The sequence below is a fragment of the Dermacentor silvarum genome, chromosome 10 (genome assembly GCF_013339745.2).
Source record: "Dermacentor silvarum isolate Dsil-2018 chromosome 10, BIME_Dsil_1.4, whole genome shotgun sequence".
NCBI classification, from domain to species: Eukaryota; Metazoa; Arthropoda; class Arachnida; order Ixodida; family Ixodidae; genus Dermacentor; species Dermacentor silvarum.
The window spans coordinates 129,231,706-129,253,714 of NC_051163.1; the positions used below are offsets into that span (position 1 = coordinate 129,231,706).

The window sequence follows — 22,009 nt, forward strand, 5'->3', positions numbered from 1 at the left end:
ATACGTTCCTTCTTTCCGTTCTCCGTCCGCAGTTGCGTTGTTTTTATAACTGCTACTAACCGGAAGATCTACTAAGGGAACTTTGCGCTGTACTCCTCGAATAGATCATGCCATTACCAGGTTTCCTAGCCCGGTTCGTGGAACCCCATTTCATGAGATCAAGTAATGAGTCCGGATGTGCTCAAATATTTCTTACTTGACGGCGGAAACATTGTGGTTTATGGCACCTTGATTGATCGAGCACGTCCGTTAAGCTCGCATTGGCATATCGGTTGAGTACCGCATATAACATTCTCTAATGAGCGAAAGCATATCAACTTATGCAAGCTTAAGCTCATTGGTGCCAGTGCAGTAGTATCGATGAAGTTGGGATTTGCTGTTTGCGGCGTCCGCACCCGTCCATCTCTACTAGTAATGACCCTAGGAATGAGTCCTCTGCGTCATTCAGCAAGTACCAGAACATCAATCTTTGACTTGGGGGGTCGTTCACGTGTTCCATAAAATTCTATTGACTTCTTCTATCTATTGTAATCCTAGCTGTCTTGCTACTTGACGTTGAAATGGGAACACTCGTCTCCGAGACCGGCTGGCGAACACCAATGCGAACATAAAACACACGGCCGAATCGATGCAGCCACTTTCGTGTTATTGCGTCATTTCCATTAAAATTTTCAATTATTTGTACCACGTAAACCTTGAGCAATTCTTCTGCGCACTTGTTCTAAAAATGTATTGAGTGCCCGTTATATTGTCTGGCGTGGATATTGTACAGGAACTGGCGCAGAAAACGTGCGCAAAACGACGAATATTTTTTTTCGCGGTAGCATGTTCTCTAAATACGCTTCCGTGAAACCTTTGACTTCGCCACCGAATTCGTGATGACGGCCGAACCTCAACTTCATGATTTCCCAGGCCTCTACGCTTACCGGGTGTGTGGCACTGACGGCAACTGGCTCTCGGGAAACTGGACCAACTACACCGAGTGCCTCGGTTTGATCAACCAGCAGGTGAGCACAGCCGGCAACGGTGGTGAATCTTGGTAAACTGGTTATGCCTAAATACATCACACATGCCACTCAGTAGAAAGCAAGCGGGCCGAGAAGGCGGGTTGGATGATGCCATTTAGCAGAGGAACTAAGACGCACCCTGCATCAGGAGCCGTTGTAGGGAGAGGTGAAAAACTGGACATGGAAATCTTAAGGCGCTTAGGCACCTCCTATAGTACACCTTAGAACTTGAAAATTCGTTTTTATATGCGAAGCAGTTTATGGCGGGGCTTTCTCCGTCCCTCCTGCGTCCCGCGGTGTCCCAAACCCCCACAGCGCAGCGCGTCCCCTTCCCCTCTCTCTCCTCCCCTACGCTCCCTCTTTTCTCTCCTCTAGGAATCCTCTATAAAGCAGTGCGCGCGTCCCACACCCCCACAGCGCATGCGCTTCCCCTCCCCCTCTCTCTCCTCTCCTACGCTGCGCCCTTTCTCTCCTCTAGGAATCCGGAGCGGCGCGCACGACAGGTGGTGCGACAGCTGCATACTCCGCTGGGGGCGCCACGGTAGTTCCGCGGTATGAAAATGACGGAGCGCGCGCGCCTCATTCTCTCTCCTATGGAGCGCCGCGATGAGCGCTCGGGCCGCGGCCGCGAAACCATCTCCCGCTCAAGCTAACCATCTCCCCGCTGCTTCGCATCCACACATGGTTCCCTTTAGCGGGAGATGGAGTAATTTTTTCTCGGCGCGCTCAGTGTCCCACTGCTTATTTAGGAGGGAATAAAGCAAACCTTGAACAGATTCGTGCAATCTAGAGTTGTAATTGAATGACAACTACACAATTATTGCACAACTGCTCTCTGGCTATCACTAATGAAGAGCGATGGTCTAAAGTAAAGCTATTTCTGAACATGGCGGTCAGGAAACTCTCTCAGTATGAAACAAGAAAACTGTCCAATTAGAGACGTATCAGGTATTGGGACCGAGAGCGGGACCCAGCGTCAAGTGGAAAGACCGTGTCCCCATTTAAACTTCTTTCTGTGGGGGTGACAACAGCGCACCTATGCTGTTCTTTTTTTTTCATTTTTTATGAAGCTTCTGTCTTTTGCGACTTCTCTGCAGTCCGGCCAGCAGTGCAGTTCAGCGGTTTCCCTGGCGGTTGTGTACATCCTGCTCTTGTTCTCCCTGCTGTCGCTGATTTTTCTCTCGGCTAGCATGTTCATCTTCTGCTACTTCAGGTAAGATGGGAAAGTGTGTTTGTGCGCTTATGTGCGTGTGTGCGAGAGAGAGAGGAAGTGAATGGGAATAGAGAGACACAGTCTCTGACTCATTTTCGTGTATCGTTCGAGACTGTGCCAGCAGCCATTAAAATTACCACCATTACATTGCGTGTGACTTACACTGTCTAGCTATCGGCTCTGTAGAACGCAAGATATTACTCAGCACATTGACCAATAACCAGTACTTCCAGACATGACAGCAATTAGATAACCGCGACAATACCTCGAGTAACAACATTGGAACAAATACTCTGAATCCCGTGCAGTGACTATTTTCTGTAGAGACATCTTTTGTGCACTGTGGAATAAATTTAATCGGAACGCCAATTTATGTTGTAGCACATTCCGGAGCCGGATATCTCAAAACTAGTGCAGGTCTCATTCTTTTTGCTTAACTTGACATGACGTCACCCTTGTCAGGTTTCTTCACTTGCACATTGGCAGCCACCTACAAGACGAAGTTATGCAACATGAACCAGGTATTCTTATTGGTCTCTTCAGAATAAAAAAAAACAGGAAATAGCTTAAAGATTTAAGCATCATTATCAGCCTATATTTATGTCCACGGCAGGACGAAAGCCTCTCCCTGCGATCTCCATTTACCCCTGTCTTGCGCTAGCTGATTCCAACTTGCGCCCGCAAATTTCCTAACTTCTTCCCCGCACCTAGTTGTCTTCCGTCCTCGACTGTGCTTCCCTTCTCTTGGTACCCATTCTGTAACTCTAATAGTCCACCGGTTTTCCATCACACGATTTAAGCATATTCCATCCTTAGTACGAACATTTCCGCCAAGGAAATAAAGTTAGAAATGATTCCACGCTGCCTGAAGAGATTTTATTCCTTAATAGTTCAGATCCAGCAAATGAGAAGTTCTTTCTTGCATTGAAAAAACAAAGGCAAGGCATTCTATATTCCGCCATTATTTGGGTGCTGATGTAAATAGCAGTTTCCTTTGATGTTAAAGCAGAATATGCAGCTCATTGATCAAAGCTTAATTTGGGAGAATAACTGCAATTTTTATCATGTAAACAAAAACATTGCTATCATTCAAATGAACAGCCAAGCATTCAGAGGTGAATACCTAGTACTGACCTGTTAAGCGCACGTGCTCATTTAGAAGCGGTAATGATTGACACGTCGGCAACGACCGCAGGTCTCTGGAGTGCCCGAGGACGCGAGTGCATCGAAATCTGATGCTTGCCCTGGCGGTGCACGCGGTAATGCTGGTGGTGTTGTCTACGCCGCTGGCGCTTCATCCAGATGCGCCGACGCCCTTCGTGCAAACGGTTAGTTGGCTATTGTTTTATTTTTCTCGCCCTTTACATTCACAGCCATGCCACGCTCCATTGTGTTCTGTTATACGGGAGTTGCTCGGAGAGACTGTGGCAAATAGTACCTCGGCTACATCGTACTTCGGCCTCCACGTTATGCAGCAAAAATATTGCAGTAAATGGTAATCCTAAAATAGATAAATCAATACATTACAGTTGAAATCGGGTCAACCTATGATTGATCGATCCATCAATTAATTTTTAATTTATTTATTAATTTATCGATCGATCAATCGTTCAATAAAGAGTGAGTGAGTGAGTGAGTGAGTGAGTGAGTGAGTGAGTGAGTGAGTGAGTGAGTGAGTGAGTGAGTGAGTGAGTGAGTGAGTGAGTGAGTGAGTGAGTGAGTGAGTGAGTGAGTGAGTGAGTGAGTGAACGAATTACGATCGATCGATCGATCCGTGTGGTTTGACGTACCACAGCAACACTCTGGCTATGGGAACCCAACGCAGCCCAGGCGTTGCGCGTAAAGTTGGCGTTCAGCGCCCGCAGTGAGGTAGCAGCGTAACTTTTAGTCGCACAAACAAACGTGGGGCAGCCGGGAGCACGTTGTTTTTGCGTTTTACAAGCTATAACTTTATCGAGTTTGGCATGTTTTGAGAACTACTTATCTTGTAACCTCTTTTGATAAGACATTACAAGATTGATGGCCAGATCATAAATACGCCGAACCCGCGTGCAGACGGCTAAGAATATCTTCTCTTACCGAGCACGAACAGTGCTCGTGATTGCACTCAAAAAACTGGATGATCGCCCTTTGATGGAGGGAAAAGTCCTAGGAGAATGGTCCAGACGGGTTTCGGCACTAGAGGCCTCAAATGCTCTGCTCAGATTCTTAAGGACTTGTGAATTGTACGACCGACTTTGAAAGTTGTAGCGAGTTGCATCATATTATTTTGTGGATTCTTTCTCTGGTGATTTTTTATTCATTCTATCACATTTTATTCCCTTTAACTCCTTCCTCAGCACAGAGTAGCCAGCCTGGCACTTAATTGGCTAACCTGCCGGTCTTTCCGTCTCTTTTGTCTTCTTAACAAAGCGGGCAATTTTTGTATGTTGGAGCGTAGTACGAACTTGAATATGATTAAAAAATGTAGGTCGCCATGTGAGAAGAAGCTACAACTAGTCGGAAATTGGGTAAATTTAACGGCACGGTCGTGATTAGTGCCATTATAGTCAAAATTTAACAGTGCCTTATACCCCTGTAAAGGGTGCATTGCCGTAAATATAAACGTATTGAGAAAAAGCCGCCGTACAGCACAGGTTCGCGAAATGGAGCGAGTTCGCTTGGGCAATGATCATGAAAGACAATGGTGTGTGGAAGGCGGCTTCCGTGGTGCCTGTAAGAAGCAAGAATTAGTCGCCGAGTAGGCAAATTTAATAGTGCGGGTGTAATTAGCGCCATTATAGTCGAACATTAACACTGCATTATACCCCTGTAAAGGGTGCACCGCCGTAGATATCGGCTTCTTGAGGCAAAGCCGCCGTACGGCACAGGCTTGGGAAATGGAATGAGTGCGCTTGGACTGAGCAGGGTTCGCCGAGATAATAGTGTCTGGCAGGCGGCTTCGCCGGTGCCCCTATGAAGCGATAATTAACCGCACAGTAGTTAATGGTAATGGCGCAGTTAGCGTCAATATAGTCGAAAATTAACCCCTCTGCATCATAGCGTCACAACTTCCGGGATTGTCTCACCTAGCCTATGGTCAAAAAAAAACAGAAAGACAAAAACAAAGGGTCACCCAAGTGTCGACGCTCAAAGAATACGAGGTCGACCTAATTTCGAGTGAAATACGATACGAATAAGATACGAAATGAGTGAATAATGCTCATGAAAAAGAGACAGAGACACAATAGAGAGATAAAAGCAACCTTTGTTCATCGATTCTTTGCAACACCGTGTACAGCCTCCCGCATTTTTAGCTATATCGCGCGACCATTCATCACGCGCCATCTTAGCGCCTTTAAATGGTGATAATCAGCGAGACCGGTAAAAGTACTCTCAAGTGCACTAAGCACTCTCCTGTGCAAGAGTCGTCTAATGCGATGTTCCCTTCAGAACGACGTACGACCATATTATAGTGTACTCGCGCGATATAGCTAAAAATGGGGGAGGCTGAACGTCGACTTGGTTGACTTTTTTTCTTTCTTTTTACTTTCGCTCAATGCATTGTGCATGCGCCTGAATATTTAAAACCCCGCAGAGGCTACGATTATGAAGCACACAGTTACTTTTTAAATTGCCATAAAAGTGTCTTGCGCAGGAAACTATTCCGGAGCTGTCAGCACCTGTAAGCATGCTGTCGCTTGCGCCACGGTTTCCACATGATCAGCTCACGGGAACGGTTCGTTCATGCAGAAAAAAAATTTGCCTAACTTCCGCTGGAGGCGCAATGCTAAAGAGACAGCGGAGCTGATGGGTAACTAGCTAGTCCTAGCTATTGAGCTAGACCAAGTCAACCCCAGCATTTTCCGGAATTTATTGATTATTGATCGATTATCAATTAGCTATTGATTGGCTATCGTTTGGCTATCGCAAGGTATCGGCCACGTATTTGGGCTAGGCTAAGCACTACCAAGTCATCCCCGGCATTTTCCGGAATTTTTCCGGATTAGCTATTGATTGGCTATCGATTGGTTATCGATGACTGACTAAGCTTAAGTAGTCCCAACCATGCTTAGCTAGACTTAGCCAGGTTCAGCTTCAGTTCACAGGGGTATGTTCATTAATTCATTCATTCATTTATTAATACTGACAGCCTTTGCAGGCCATTACAGGAGTGGAAGAAAAGCACATAAGTATACATGGGCATGAGCTCAACAACCACATCCGACATAATATACAAACATATGTACTGGACGAAGAAAAAAAATTGCCCCCACCTCCCCGAAGGGAATCGTGAGTAAATGCGAATGCATTTCTTGCGCCGAGAGTACACGGCGTAGTAATTTTAATGGCGTAAATTAATGACGAGACGAGTATTTGTACCGTAACCATTTATTTACACATTCATCAGCACGCACCCAGCCAGCGAACGGTCGAGAGTGAGGCGCGCGCTTCACTCCATTTATATATACCTGCGAGCGAGCGAACGAGAGAGTGGGGCGCAGGGAGGAGAGAGAGAGCGAACGGCGAGAGAAGGAGCGGCGAAGCACTGCACCTACCCTCTCTCCACACACGCGGGAGCTCCGCCGAGTTCCCGCGATGCGAGCGCCCTCACACGCCAGAGCGCGCTCCTCCTCTCCGCTCACTCTCCGCTACTGCGCCCGCACCATTGCTCCGGTTGCTAGGGGCGAGGATAAGCGCGCGCGCCCGCAGCTGTTGCTATGGGAGAGAGAGTGAGAGCGGAGAGATAACACCTGCCGGCGCGCGGACACCGACAGACGCCTGACATGCCCCGACTAAGAAATGCATTCGCATTTAAAACAGCTGAATTACAGAATACACAAGTTGAGGCAGGGATTTGTGCTATTGTCTAGGTGTTCTGTGGTGTACGAATGGTACGAGGTGATCAAGAAAGACATTAAGACTAACTCCATCGTGAGTCACTTCTCACGATGGAGTTAGGCAGGTGGTTCCATTCTTTAATCACTCGAGGAAAAAAAACTGTATTTAAAACAATTATTATGAGAAAGTGGCACAGGAATGTACATACTGTGGCGATGTCTAGATGGTTGGTCGCGGTGAACTGTAAAGTACTGCGTTGTATTAATCTTAAAGTGACCGTGAATCAACATGAAAAGAAACTTCATCCTTTCAACCTTTGTTCTGCCTTCAAGAGTTTCAAGGTTTGCTTGTTTACATAACGCGGTCGGGGAATATATGTGGCGATATTTATTATATATAAAACGGGAAGCCAGTCTCTGCACCTTTTATATTTTTGCTATATCAGATGCGGTGTAGGGATCCCACACACTTTTGCCATATTCAATAACTGTATTGAATGTGCCATTGCGCTTGGACATTTTATGCACTACCACCAGGATCGGCCCACATTTTTCGATTCAGCCGACCCATTACGCCCAGAATTAAACGGCTCCGCTGTTAAACATTTTTTTAATGCTCTAGAAGGTGCGGACTGCACACAGCGAATCGCTTTCTATGTTCAGAAAACGATGCCTGAGAACGGCCGTTCAGGGTTACAGCGAAATACAGTTCCCGAGTGAAACGCCGTTAGAATTCAAGTAAGCGATCACTTATCCCTTTTCTGCATATTCCAGACGCTAATCGAGACCGTTGTTGCGTCCCAAATCGGCCGGGCGCATTCTTTGATTGTTTCCCATCGAGGCAGGCCCTTTCATGAGCGTCGCCGAGACGGCGACAGTGCCAGACACCGACGAGACAGGCAAACAAGCGCCCCAACTCGGCAGTGCGCATTCTTTGGGTGCTTCCCCCGATTTGACCCCCTTCATCAGCGGCCGCCTACTTGGCGACGCGCCCCGACAGCGGCAGTGATGCGATGACAAAGAAGCTCACTTAGAAGCGACCGACAACAGCCACCACCCTTCGTTAGACGCGGGGATTAGTGCAAAGGCCATTCTCCCGACCCTGGCAAGATGACCGTCGGAGGGCAAGAAACAGGTCACCGACTTTCGTAGAAGGAGTGTCAACCCCCTGTTTCCGGATTGCCTCGTCCTTGCTTCGAAGGTGCAACATTAGAGGCGGAGTTCAGCGAACAAGACGGCCCAAGATTGGCCGCATCAAGGTCATCTGAATCCCTAGTCGGGTCAACTAGGGAAGACCGATGTTTTATAAGGAGACACCCTGAATGCAGTGGTGTGTCCTGACCTGTTCTGATATGTGCTCAGACATGTAGTGAGCTGAGACCTTCAAAGTGCTCCCCCATGGAGTGGGCTTCCATATTTCGAGCCACTGTAAATATTTAGAATAAACCCTTTTTTCTCTCGCTCTTACTCCCGGACGTACTCATCCCTTTGGCTGAAGGATCACCGGCCTAAACGCTACCCGAGTCTCAACAAACTGGCAGCAGCGGCGGGATAAATCTCCGACCCGCAACAACGGATGGCAGCGCTGAGATGAAATGCCAACCCGTTCCTAACACCGTTCCTTCGTAATCAGAGCGACGTTGATTTCCTTGGAGCCACTTTTGGTGTCTACGGCGCCGTACTTAAGGCGCGTCCACGTTAGCTGCACGGTAACTTATCGCACGCCGTTTGCTGTTCCCGGGCCGCCGCGGCCGACGGCGGTTTTGCTCGCGAACGGCAAGATCTCCCCGCCGTACAAAGGGTGGGTCCGGGACCCAGTTTTGCAACAACCGCACAGCGAGGCGGCCAATTAACAACAGAGGCTGGCGTCGCTGGCAGCCTCACCACCAGTGATCGCTCGCCGTCGATATCCTCGCTAGGAATATTTCCAGTTCTCTACGAAGCTGTAACCGACGCGCTCCAGAACTAATCGCCGACGCTCACAGGCAGCAATAATTTGTTGCCGTTGTCACCGCTCTACGTTCTCCTGGCAATAATTTCACACAAAGAAAATACGCTTACATTCGCGGTGCAGTTCTCCACTTTCGCAAGTACGAAACCAATGCTTGCGAAAAACACTTTCGACGGACGAACGTTCAGGTTAGGTCTTGTTGGTAATACAGACTTGGTTATTTAAGAGCATTCGCGGACAGGAGTCAAATAAGTGGACACAAACAAGCGTATACTCTCGACGAGGTTAAACAATGTTAAGTGTGACTTCGGGCAGCTTAACGGAGTATCAGGTGTTGGACCCCAGGATCAGGTGACAGAAAGCGTAAGAGCCACCCCTGTCCGTGCTCTCGGAATAGAAACAGCTTCTGCCTAAGAAGGATTACGGGTAAGGGGGCAGACACACGCAGAGATTACGGCGCGCTTGTCCCGAAGGAGAAACGATTTTGCCGGCTCAAGGATAGGGCGGGGGCTCTGCTTACGCCTTATAAGCCAGCGTGAGAGGCTTGCGCATGCCTCAGCGAGTTCCAGGGTTGTTGCGGGGTTAGCCGGGCTTCCATCTTAATACTCAAGAAAAACACTAAATCAGTTTAGAGTGGCGAAGTATTCCTAGAAGAGTGTTTTCATTCTCCCGGCTCAAGAATTGCTGCACTCCTTAATAGGCGTATTATGTGTAATAAATAAATAAGTTAATTATGTAAGCTTTATGATTAAATGTGTATTACCAGAACAGAATACAGGCCAAATTTTTCTTGCTTCATTTCTGAAATCCGCGGCGGCGGGATTTCACTGTGACGTCACAAATTTCAAGGTTTTGTTTTTTCTCCTGATTTGGCCTTTTTAATGCAGGAACGTTTCTACAAACTTTCTAAGTTCAGTCTTTGCTTTATTTATAATGCAAAGTACTCTTTTTTTGCCCATAAACCGTTGACTAAACCGAAAGAAACACTGTCAAACTCGACGGCGTCACAAGAATCTGCCGGAACTTCGAAGGGGCGTCTTCATCGACATTTCACATGTCCGTGTTTTCTCCTGTACAAAGCCCACTGCTCACACTAATAATGCATTCTATTGGTTTATTTGAAGCGCTCCAGAGTGCTCTAGAGCGCTCTCGTGTTGTGGTTTACATTCGATTCGTCTAAATTGAGCGCTCAGAACGCATTCTCCTGGTTCATTCCAAGCGCCGTCCTTCGAGCAGCTAGCACGTTCGGCTGGGGCAAGTTTTCTGTGGCACCATTGTAAAGAGGCCCACGAATCGCTGCAAACAGAGTTGGAGCACGGTAGGAACCAGTCGAATATACCATAAGAGTGAGCTTTTCAGAATTCTGGAAATGTAACCACATTAACTTACCATTCCTCGTTAAGTCTCTTTAATGCAGCACGAAAATACAAAGAAACCATCCGGCTTCCTCTGAAGAAAATTGCGCGTATAGTTCTGTTTCGTAGCCTTTGTTTTCTGTTCTCTTTTAATAAACTTTATCAACTTTGATTTCCGCAGAATTTGTTTAGGTTGCCATATTTACACCGCATGGAGCGACTGCGCGAAGAACCTCAGCCTAACTGTGATGCGCAGGTTGCCTCTGAGCTTCGGCGAATCTTTATCGGCAGCAAAACAAATTTGAAGCACTAGGTCATCGTCGTTCTCCCTTCCCGTTCAGGAACAATTTTTTTTTTTAGTTTTTGTTTCCTGCTTGTTGTTATTTTCTCAAGTACAAGGAGGCGCTGATGCGGGGTCGGGTGAACTTAATGCAAATTTCTGCGTGGCAGCATTTAAAAGAAAGAAAGAAAAAAAACTGTCAGCTGCTTTACGCCAGCACGCGTCAAGCGTTCGTTAGTGATTGCCGCACTCTAAACGAGTTTCCGTTGGAGCAGCGCGAAACAATTGTCTCGCCTTTTTATCCAAGTGAAACGGTGTTGTCTTTCTTGAGTGGCATCTAGCATATACGTTGCACAATGCCGGTATGGGTACTTGCTCTTTCTGCGTTACCACTTAAAATTAAAAAAAGACACCTTGCATAATTATGGCCCGTAAGTATGCTAACATCGTTGCGATGACATGCTTCGTAAGGCTGGAATTCCGAACATGTTTCCGTAATAGCGGTATCCTGACAAATCTGTTCGGTGCAATTACACGTTTCCGGCGGCATCAAAAAAATTTTAGCTTTTACTCACATATAAGACAGACTACGAGCAGCTAATTATGGATGATAAGTTCCACAAGTCACTTACGCACTATCATCACGAAGAACAACTGCGTGCATTTATTTAACAATGTCACGCCGTGTGGCAAACTGCGCAATGAAAAAATTGCGTAAACCAAGGAGGCAAAGGACTAACGATCTCCAGTGTGTCTTCATACATGCTAAACACGCTGACAGTTTCATTGCAGAGATACAAAGAGAGAGAAACAACTTTTATTGAGTCCTTGATGGGGTCAAAGGCGGCCAGAGGGGCGGGAGGCAGCCCCTCTCGCCCCCCTCCCTTAGACGGTGGCCAGTCCTTGTAGTCGAGCTGCGTCCGCGGTCATCCGGACGACCCAGAGCTGATCCTCCGGGTCGCTGCTCAGCAGCATAGCCTCCCACTGGTCAGCAGCGGTAATTGTGAGTCTATAGGGCGGGTGCCATGTTTGTGAGTGCGCGTGACCTTTGGGTATGCCCAGATAATGTGATGTAGGTCAGCAGGATGTGTGTTACAGAGCGTTCAGATCGGGGAATAAATTTTGGGGTATCTGCGGTAGACTGCTCTTTATTTAGTGAGTGGTGAGGGCATGGGTATTTCAATCGCGCCTTGCGATAGTGTTCTAGGATCTCGCCGTAAGTGATCATGCGGTTACTCGCCTGCGACTGGTGCAAGTTGTCTGATGCGGCCGCTAGGACCTGACTCGAGGGCTGATTGCCGCTCTCTGCCAAAAATGGCGTACGAGCCCAGTGGACGAATTCTCAAGTGGCACTGTGAGCGGTTGCCAGCGAGACCGGAGTGGCCCAGGGCACATATCGTAGAAGAATGTTGCAGAACTTACATTAACGCAAACTAGCTGTACTAAATTATCCGGCATGCGACCTTGGCGTTGGTTCTTGCGAGGAACGACGCCGACCAAGTTCACCGCCATAATTACGGAATCTTCATAAGTGCGTTCGCAAACCCTGTCCTTAGAATATGTTTGATGACGCTCTAAAGAATTCCTGCTGACATTCTGCAGACTTCGATAGACTCTCTATGGAAAAGCAGTTCGATTTCTGTAAAAATGTTGGCCGTATGGGTTCTGTTCAATAAAACTTCCAACTGGGGCTAGCTGGTAGAATATTATGTCTACTGCGCTGGTATTTTGCACAAAAGACAACGAAAAGGGCAGGAACCGAACAAGCGCGAGAACTCTCCAACGTTTATTGTTCGCAGGCTTACTTCAAATGTCACAGACGAGAAAGGGTCACCGAAAGCAAAAAAAAAAAAAAAAAAAAATCACAAGCCCTTCCTCTGCGGAGAGAATGATGGTAAGCGAAGCTGGTCGTGTGTTTCTCCAGTGTTCCTCCGAGCGAATTGCACAGCGGAGTATCAAGCTGCGCTCGAACCACAACCGGGCACACGCACTGCAGCTGGCTCCAAAGTTACGGTTGAGAAGCTCGCGTTGAAACCTGGCGGTCGCACCGGGGAAGTTGACGCTAGCGTTGCCGAGGCGTGCACGACCGTTGTAGGGTTCCTGGAGGGCAAGAAGACGCTGTCGCAGGCGTTCTGCTTCGTTTGCCCTAATTTCAGGGTCAGCGGCTCTTCGCTGATATTTGGCCTCAACATCGCGCTCCCATAACTCGGGGTCCGCGGCTCTTCGCTGACGTTTCGCCTGGGCTTCGGAATCTCTCACGCTAGAATCGGCACGCTAGAATCGGACAGGCTTCGCTTACCCCCATTTTCTCAACAGGGTAAAGGCTGGTGATTTTGTCTCTTTGGGTCTCGCGCGTGACAAGGGTAGTTCAAGGGCGCTTTACAGGTCCCCAAGCCCACAGGGGTATGTGCCATTGTGTTTGGACCCTTTCTGCACAATCACCAGGATCGGCCCACTTTTATCGCGTACACGGACGCCACCGAAATCTGTACCTCATAACAAGCTTCGCTTCAAAAGACAAGTGATGTAAAGGAGAGGTAAAACTCGTATGAGCACTTCTGCTGTCGCAGCGACAAAGGATGATGTTTAGTAAGATATTGTGACAGAGTGATGAAGAATACGTTTTGAGAGGACTTGAAGAAGACGAAGCTCGGGACTTCGCGTGCTTACGATGATCTTGTCAGCCGCTTCCAGTCTTGTAAATACACTGTAAATACATTTCTTACTTCTTTTCCCCCGTAACATTTTTGGTGGAGTTTGCGGGCTTAAGCGCAAGACGGATTTACGCAGCGGGCGCTCCTTGACTGCATCTACCATGCCAGCTCAAGGCGAGGATGCTTCGGGCTCGTCGGCCCCCACGCCAACCGTCATTGTGGCACAACCGGGCGACCCCGGCACCTTTTCCGGCACTGACAACACGGATGTTGAAGACTGGCTTCAACTTTATGAGCGGGTGAGCAAGAGCAACCACTGGAACCAGACCGCCATGCTGGCTAATTTGATATTCTATCTCGCGGGAACGGCACGCGTCTGGTTTCAGACCCACGAAGAGGAACTTACCACCTGGGGCATTTGCAAACAGAAGCTCACGGATTTTTTTGGCAAGCCTGTTGGACGTCAGCGCGCCGCTCAAAAAGACCTCGCTTCGCATGTCCAGACGTGCACTGAGTCCTACCTCACATACACCCAGGACGTGCTCGCTCTGTGCCGCAAAGTGGATCCGAGAATGTCCGCGGCTGATAAGGTCGCACATGTCATTAAGGGCATAGCAGATGACGCCTTTCACCTCCTCGAGTTTAAGAATTATTCTACTGTACAAGCCATCATTACCGAATGCAGGCGGTTTGAAGAAGCCAAGAGCCGCCGCATTGCCCACCCGTTTCCCCGCCTCCCCAACACGGCTGCTACGTCCACCTGCGAAGACCTCCGCAGTCTGCCCACGCCCAATCGCTCAGATGACATCTGATGACATCGAATTGGCCAACGTTGGCTTGACCAATGTCTGCTCCATTAATCGGCCTGACTACGCTTCGTCCACCTCTGTCCATGCGCCCTCGCCACATGAATGCCCCTCCGCGGTATCGCAACCCGGCTGAATGGCACACTCCCGACGACAGGCCAATATGCTTCACTTGTGGCCGTATCGGTCATATTTCACGTCACTGCCGCTCTTCGTGGAATTCGACCCCTTGGCCCTATCTGCCATCCGACCGCCCGCCTCATGCTGCTTCTCGCTTCCCACCGCGCATGCAACCAGTAACTCCTGGCGACGCTTCTCGGCCCGCCCGCTCTAGCCGCTCTCCTTCGCCACATCGCCGCTCCTCCCGCTCGCCCCATCGCGTCGGTCACCGTCGCCCAGCTCCTTCCGGCGCACGCTTTCGGAAAACTAACGGGTGCAGCACCTAGAGGTGATGCTGCTATACCGACCCGACGCCAAAATCCTCTTCTGACCCTGCCCACACATCGGAACCTCATCAAAGTGAACGTGGATGGTGTACCTGTTACGGCTCTGATTGACACTGGCGCGCACGTATCTGTCATGGGTGCTCAGCTTCGCCATCGTCTCAAGAAAGTCCTCCCTCCTGCCCCGTCGCCTGTGCTCCGAGTCGCCGACGGGGGAACGCCGGCTGTTGTTGGCATGTGTCCAGCTCGTGTGAGTGTCGCCGATCATCATACTTCTGTTTTATTCTATGTCCTAGAACACTGCCCTCACGACCTATCCTGGGACTTGACTTTCTCTCAGCCCATTCCGCCTTGATAGACTGTTCTGCTGGTGTTGTGCAACTCGCTCTACCTGTTGCTATTGATCCCCCCGACAGTGCTCCGATCTGGCTATGTTCCACAGAGCATATTCGCCTCCCTCACCTTGCCGTTACCTACATAGGTGTTTCACCCGTTCCGCCCATTCCAGACGGTGACTACATCGTATCGCCTAATCCGGATGTCCTGCTCTCGCATAACGTCGCATTTCCTCACACCGTCATTACCATTACGGACAACACGTCCTGTCTTCCGCTAGTGAACTTTGGACTTAGTACACAAGTTCTCCCGCGCGGCATATCACTTGCGCAAATGACGCCGGCCCGAGACTACCAGATTTCGGGTTTAACTGCTGACGACTCCTCGTGTGCAACTCTTGCTGTGTCTCCTGCCCCTTCAGACTTGAATGCCTTAATGAAAATGATCGCGCCCGACCTTCCGCCCCAGTGTGCCACTGAACTACGTTGCCTCCTTGCCTCGTACTGGGACTTATTCGACCTTGGAGACCGTCCTCTCGGACAAACATCTGTTGTCAAACATCGCATTAACACCGGGGATGCGAGTCCAATCCATCGGCGACCCTACCGTGTCTCTCCTACCGAGCGAGACATCATCCAACACGAAGTTGATAAGATGCTTTCTCGTAACATCATTGAACCTTCTTGCAGCCCATGGGCATCCCATGTTGTCCTATTTAAGAAAAAGGACAACAGTTGGCGATTTTGCGTAGATTATCGGCACCTAAACAAGGTAACCAAGAAGGACGTCCATCCGCTACCACGCATTGACGATGCCCTGGATTGCCTCCATGGAGCACAATATTTTTCGTCCATAGACTTTCGCTCCGGGTACTGGCAAATTGCCGTCGATGACATGGACAGTATGTGAGAAGGGCATAGAGAGGATGCCCAGCCTGCACCACCAAGGTATGGACCATGAGAAAACGGCTTTTATTATTGCGATAGCAATTATATGGACACTCAAAAGCAGATTTCTGCCGTCGGCGTCGCCGTCGCCGTCGCCGTGAGGTTCCGTATGACGTCAATGGAGATGAAGTCGCCGCGCGCCGAACGCTGTATGTGCGAGTGAAAGGGCGCGAGGGGCGCGCGCTTTCACGGGGAGTGAATGCACGGCGGAGAACAAACGCGCGTTCTGCGCCGTGCTCGCTTAAGGGCTGCAGAAGTAAGCGTCTCTTTCCTCCTTTACAATCACCATATATGTAGAGCAAACGCGCCTTCTTCCGACGCGCGAGAGGCCGTGGGGGAGGCGACTTTTAGCTGCGGCACCAAGTGCCTATTTATATCAGAGGCTCCGGCAACAGTCACCAATGCCGCACGCATTTTGAGCGAACGCGGGCAAAACGCCGACGGCGTCGACAATAGTTCTGCGTGTTGCCGGTGCTGCTGCATGTCCAAGTTTATACAGCTGATAAAGCTAATATCATTACTCCGTATAGCTCTCTACAAATTTGCTATCGCAATTGATGCTTCGCCTTTCAGGTGAAACTACGACTTTTATTACTCCCGACGGCCTCTATCAGTTCAAAGTGATGCCTTTCGGGTTATGTAATGCCCCAGCCACATTTGAACGAATGATGGACGCCCTCCTACACGGTTTCAAGTGGTCCATCTGCCTCTGTTACTTGGACGATGTGATCGTTTTTTCTCCGACTTTTGCGACGCACCTCGAACGCCTATCGACAGTCCTATCTGTTTTTCGTCGGGCGGGGCTACAACTCAATTCGTCCAAATGCCACTTCGGTCGTCGTGAAATTTCTGTGCTCGGACATCTCATCGATTCTTCTGGTGTCCGTCCTGATTAAGATAAAATCCGGGCAGTGAAAGACTTTCCCATGCCAACGTGCGCCAAGGACGTTCGCAGCTTCTTGGGCTCCTACTTTCGTCGGTTTGTCCGCAATTTTAGGACATTGCACGCCCTCTTACTGAGCTCCTCAAGAAAGACGCTGCCTTCATTTGGGGCCGTGAGCAAGCTCGTGCTTTCACTGAGCTGATCCGGCTGCTTACTTCCCCTCCCATTCTCGCTCACTTTGACGCATCAGCTCCAACAGAAGTCCGTACCGATGCCAGCGGCCATGGTATTGGAACTATCCTGGCCCAGAAACAACAAGGACAAGAACGTATTATTGCTTACGCCAGCCGCCTTCTTTCCCTGCTGAGCGTAAATATTCTATCACTGAGCGCGAGTGTCTGGCTCTCGTTTGGGCAGTGCGAAAATTCCGCCCCTATTTGTACGGCCGGCAATTCACAGTCATCACTGACCACCACGCTCTGTGTTGGCTTTCATCTCTGAAATATCCTTCTGGGCGCCTTGACCGATGGTCTCTGCGACTTCAAGAATACAACTACTCAGTTGTATACAAGACAGGCCGGTTACACAACGATGCGGACTGCCTGTCGCGCCATCCTGTCGACCCATCTGGCGTTTCTATGGCCGGCATTCCTGTCACCGTTCGCTCTTTGAGTGCTTTTGACGATATCGGAGCGGAACCACGCCGGGACGACTTCTTAAAAGACATTATTCAACGGCTGACTTCAACGACGCCCGACCCTTCCCTTCGAATGTTTGAACTCCACGATGGCATCTTGTACCGCTGTAACATGCGCCCTGACGGCCCTGACCGACTCTTGATTGTCCCTTCGCATCTGCGCCAGACTGTTCTTGCCCAGCTTCATGATGTGCCGACTGCCGGTCACTTTGGCGTGTCACGGACTTACGACCGTGTTCGTCGGCGCTTTTTATTGCGATAGCAATTATATCGACACTCAAAAGCAGATTTTTGCCTTCGCCGTCGCCGTCGCCGTGAGGTTCCGTATGACGTCAATGGAGATGAAATCGTCGCCGCGCGCCGCCGAACGCTGTATGCGCGAGTCAAAGGGCGCGAGGGAAGCGCTCTTTCACGGGGAGTGAACCCACGGCGGAGAACAAACGCGCGTTCTGAGCCGTGCCTCCTTAAGGGCTGCAGAAGTAGGCGTCTCTTTCCTCCTTTACAATCACCATATATGTAGAGCAAACGCGCCTTCTTCCGACGCGCGAGAGGCCGTGGGGAATGGGGGGAGGGGGGAAGGGAGGCGACGTTTAGCTGCGGCACCAAGTGCCTATTTATATCAGAGGCTCCGACAACAGTCACCAACGCCGCACGCATTTTGAGCGAACGCGGGCAAAACGCCGACGGCGTCGACAACAGTTCTGCGTGTTGCCGGTGCTGCTGCATGTCCAAGTTTATATAGCTGATAAAGCTAATATCATTACTCCGTATAGCTCTCTACAAATTTGCTATCGCAATTGATGCTTCGCCTTGCAGGTGAAACTGCGACCACTTTTTGGCCTGGTCTTTACCGTGACGTCTGCCGTTATATCGCAGCGTGTGACCTTTATCAACGACGAAAAAAGCCGACCACACTCCCTGCTGGCCGCCTTCAACCACTTGACGTGCCATCAGAACCATTCTTTCGTGTAGGCATTGATCTTTTAGGCCCCTTTCCTACGTCTCTTTCGGGAACTAAGTGGATTGCTGTAGCAACAGATTACGCCACCCGATACGCAATCACACGGGCTCTTCCGACAAGCTGTGCAACCGATGTCGCCGATTTCCTACTAGAAAACGTCATCCTTCACCACGGTGCCCCTTGACAGCTCCTCACCGAACGAGGCCGATACTCTCTTTCTAAAGTTGTTAATGACATTCTACACTCGTGCGCGACTAAACACAGACTTGCTACTGCTTACCATCCACAAACGAATGGTCGAACCGAGCATCTCAACCGGACCCTCACTGAGATGCTATCCATGTATGTCTCCGCTGACCATCGCGACTGGGATGTTGCATTACCATTCGTTACCTTTGCCTACAATTCTTCTCGCCACGATATCGCAGGCTTCTCTCCGTTCTTCCTCTTGTTTGGCCGCGACCCTACGCTACCTTTCGACACCCTCCTGCCTGATAGCCTGCATTCCACACCAGAGTACGCCCGGGTCGCGATATTCCAGGCACAAGAGGCACGCCATATTGCCCGACGTCGACTTGTGGACTCGCAGGAAAATCAGCGGTGCTTATATGACACCCGCCATCGTGACGCCTACTACACACCAGGCGCCCTGGTTCTCCTTTGGTCTCCGTCGCGACGCGTTGGCCTCTCGGAGAAGTTGCTTTCACGCTACTCTGGCCCTTACCGCGTCTTGCGTCAAGTAACCGACGTCACCTACGAAATCGCCCCTCTTGACCCCACCGTGCCTCAGCCTCGTTCCGACGTAGTCCACGTAGCGCGTCTTAAGCCGTATCATTCGACCGCCTCCTAACCAGCACCGGGTCGGTGCTTCAGCCGCCGGGGGTCATGTGACAGAGTGATGAAGAAGACGTTTTGAGAGGACTTCAAGAGGAAGAAGCTCGGGACTTCGCGTGCTTACTATGATCTTGTCAGCCGCTGCCAGTCTTGTAAATACACTGTAAATACATTTCTTACTTCTTTTCCCCGTAACAATATTAAGTCGAAAGCCTTATATGCATAATCGTTCAGTCGACTTTCAACATCCTTGAGCGACAAAACCTTGTCGACTCGGTGTATAGTAATTTACTTACTACACTGACCGGCATCGTGTCTTACCTACATGCAAATGCTCACGCAACAGTTCTGATGGTGTGCGCGTTACCGTCGTCATCGTCTTCTATGAGTAAGCAAGCAAGATCACGGAACAATTTTCATGGTGCGCGGGTCAAGCAATGCTCCCGCAGCAATTTTGAGGGTGCGCGGATCCCCGTCGTCACCGTGTTAATTAAGACATCAACATACACCAATTCAGGCACTTGAATCCACGACCTTTCGTGTTAATTAGGGCGAAGCTAATTACGGCACTTATTAAGGTAGCGTCAATTAAGACACTCGAACCAGTGACCTTTGGTCGGAAAAAGCAAGTAATAAGAAGTAATAACGCATTCTAATAAGAATATCAAGTAATTTAATTAATATTTCTTGAGCACGGAGGCTTTCGCTTTCACCCTCTCTGGCGTATGCTAAAGTGACTATCAATGTTTTTACATACTACTTCTCCCAGCGTCATTCAAGGTATACAGAAGACTAATAACCATGTGATGGCATAATTTTCTCGATAGTTCATTATTGTGAAGTACGCTTACAAGACTTCTTGGGCTTTCACCAACCTGCAGCAAGCCAGTGTCCTGGCTAGTTGGAAGATAGCATTGCAACCGCACTGTATGCATTGTACCACCAAATTTCCTGGTGACTAAACCAATTCTGTCGCCCCATGCCTGTGCTCTCAATAGCAATCAGAGTAAACAGTTGTGAAATGCCGCATTTCGGCAACCTTTGCGTTCTCCTTTGTGCAAAATACTAGCGAAATAAACCGAATGGTGTTCCATTCGTTGGAGGCGACCCCGGTTAAAACCACTGTCAGGGGTTTCGCGCCAAACCTGTAACCTCAAGTCATCCCTTATGAAGGAGTCTCAACAACTTCCAAGCGCTTAATTCAATTAATAGGTCATGTTAAGTGGCGTTCAAGTAAATGACACAAGTTTAAGTTTTTTTCCTACGACAGTGATCCAACATTTCCCTTCCAGAACTGCAGTTTATCTGTACCTTTTGCAAGGCTGTTCTGCGTAATTTTCTCGTCCATTGATAGACCGTAGTGACCGCTAACGAACTAACACGTCTAAATTTCTGCGGCCATTTGCCGTTATTCAACGTCCATGGTGATGAACCCACGGTTTCTGTTCAGTTCGTTTTTCTATCATATTTGGGCTGTACACATTTCTCCATTGGTTAATAAATCAGTGCATTGGAAATAGCTTACTAACCGAATGACACGTGTTGTGTTCGGTTCTTCCCCGTAAATTGGTGGAATACTGTAACATTATTCGAGTTGATATATCGAGAGGCTCTACGGATTCGTCCTAAGAGTGTTCGCCATTCCTCATTTAATAGTAAAAAAAAAAACTTCTTGACATGCTGGAAAAATATTTATGTTGACTTCCCACAGACATCAGAAAAGTTCCTTTGGAAAATGAAATGCATGGGCGTTCCAGTTAACTAAATTTGTGCTTCAATGCATAAAACAGCGTTTTCCTCAAAAAGTTAACTGGAACGCCCATGCATTTCGTCGGACACTTTGAAAATTAATATCTCGAAACTGGTTCAGTCCTGAGAATTCGTTCGAAGCGAATACGCCTTGCGAACTCAGCGGCTATAATTCGTAGATTCAAAGATGTGCCATAAAGTGATTGATTAAAAAGCTAATTAGCGTAATTATGTTAACTACTTAATTAGGCGTTTTGATTTCACGTCTAATTAATGGTCGCCTTAACGAGTATTTTAGATCAAGGGTTATAGTTGTGCTATCTACCACAGGTTATCTTTAAAAATCGGTGCAGCTAAAATGAAACACCCTGTAAATAAGGAGAGAGAGAGAGAAAGTGGTTACACTTCAGTCAAGAAATTCGTCTAACGTGTTTCGCTCGCACTTTGTGCAGCCCGTGCTGTGCAAGTGCGTGCTGTCGCTGAAGATGTACGCGGCCACGGCCTCCATCAACTGGATGTTCGTCGAGGGACTGCTCCTGCACTCACGCGTGGCAGTTTCCAGTGTTCCGGCAGGACGCCCCTTTCCGGCTCTACTACGCGCTCGGCTGGGGTGAGCAGGCCTGCGCACAGGTGGCGCCATCTGTCATCATTGTCCGCACGTCGCGCGCAGCGCTCAATATCGAACCAACTAAAGGCTCGCACTGCGGGGCACTGTACACGGCGTACTGTAGATGCAAGAAGCGGGGAATTCTCCGAGGACGCCCTCGCGGGAAAATTCGGACAGTCGCTTTAACGGATATCGATGACGATAAACCAGAAAGCTGGCTCGAAGCGGGGTGACAGATGTACGAGTAATTGTACTGCGTGACATACGTAGCGGGCAGTGCTACGAATACTGGAGGGACTTCTGGCACTGCTTGCAGTCGCGAAAAAAAAGTAGTGCGTCGCATACGAAAGAGAGATATCGGTACGAGTCATTTAATTAAATCTAGTATTAAACCTAATACCTTTGGGTTGTCAAATATCACGTATTTATTGCTTGGAAGGCCCGTCACAGATTTGAACCTATTTAC

The 22,009-nt window shown here is 49.0% G+C and overlaps 1 protein-coding gene across 1 annotated transcript; it reads left to right on the plus strand.

Moving 5' to 3' along the window:
- The first annotated feature begins 878 nt into the window (after positions 1 to 878).
- Positions 879 to 21,550, plus strand: LOC119431844 (corticotropin-releasing factor receptor 2). Its single transcript, XM_049658066.1, has 4 exons — positions 879 to 1,007; positions 2,105 to 2,220; positions 7,074 to 7,134; positions 21,389 to 21,550. The coding sequence occupies exons 1-4, from the start codon at positions 879 to 881 to the stop codon at positions 21,548 to 21,550; spliced, it is 468 nt and encodes a 155-aa protein (XP_049514023.1).
- Positions 21,551 to 22,009: the final 459 nt, after the last annotated feature.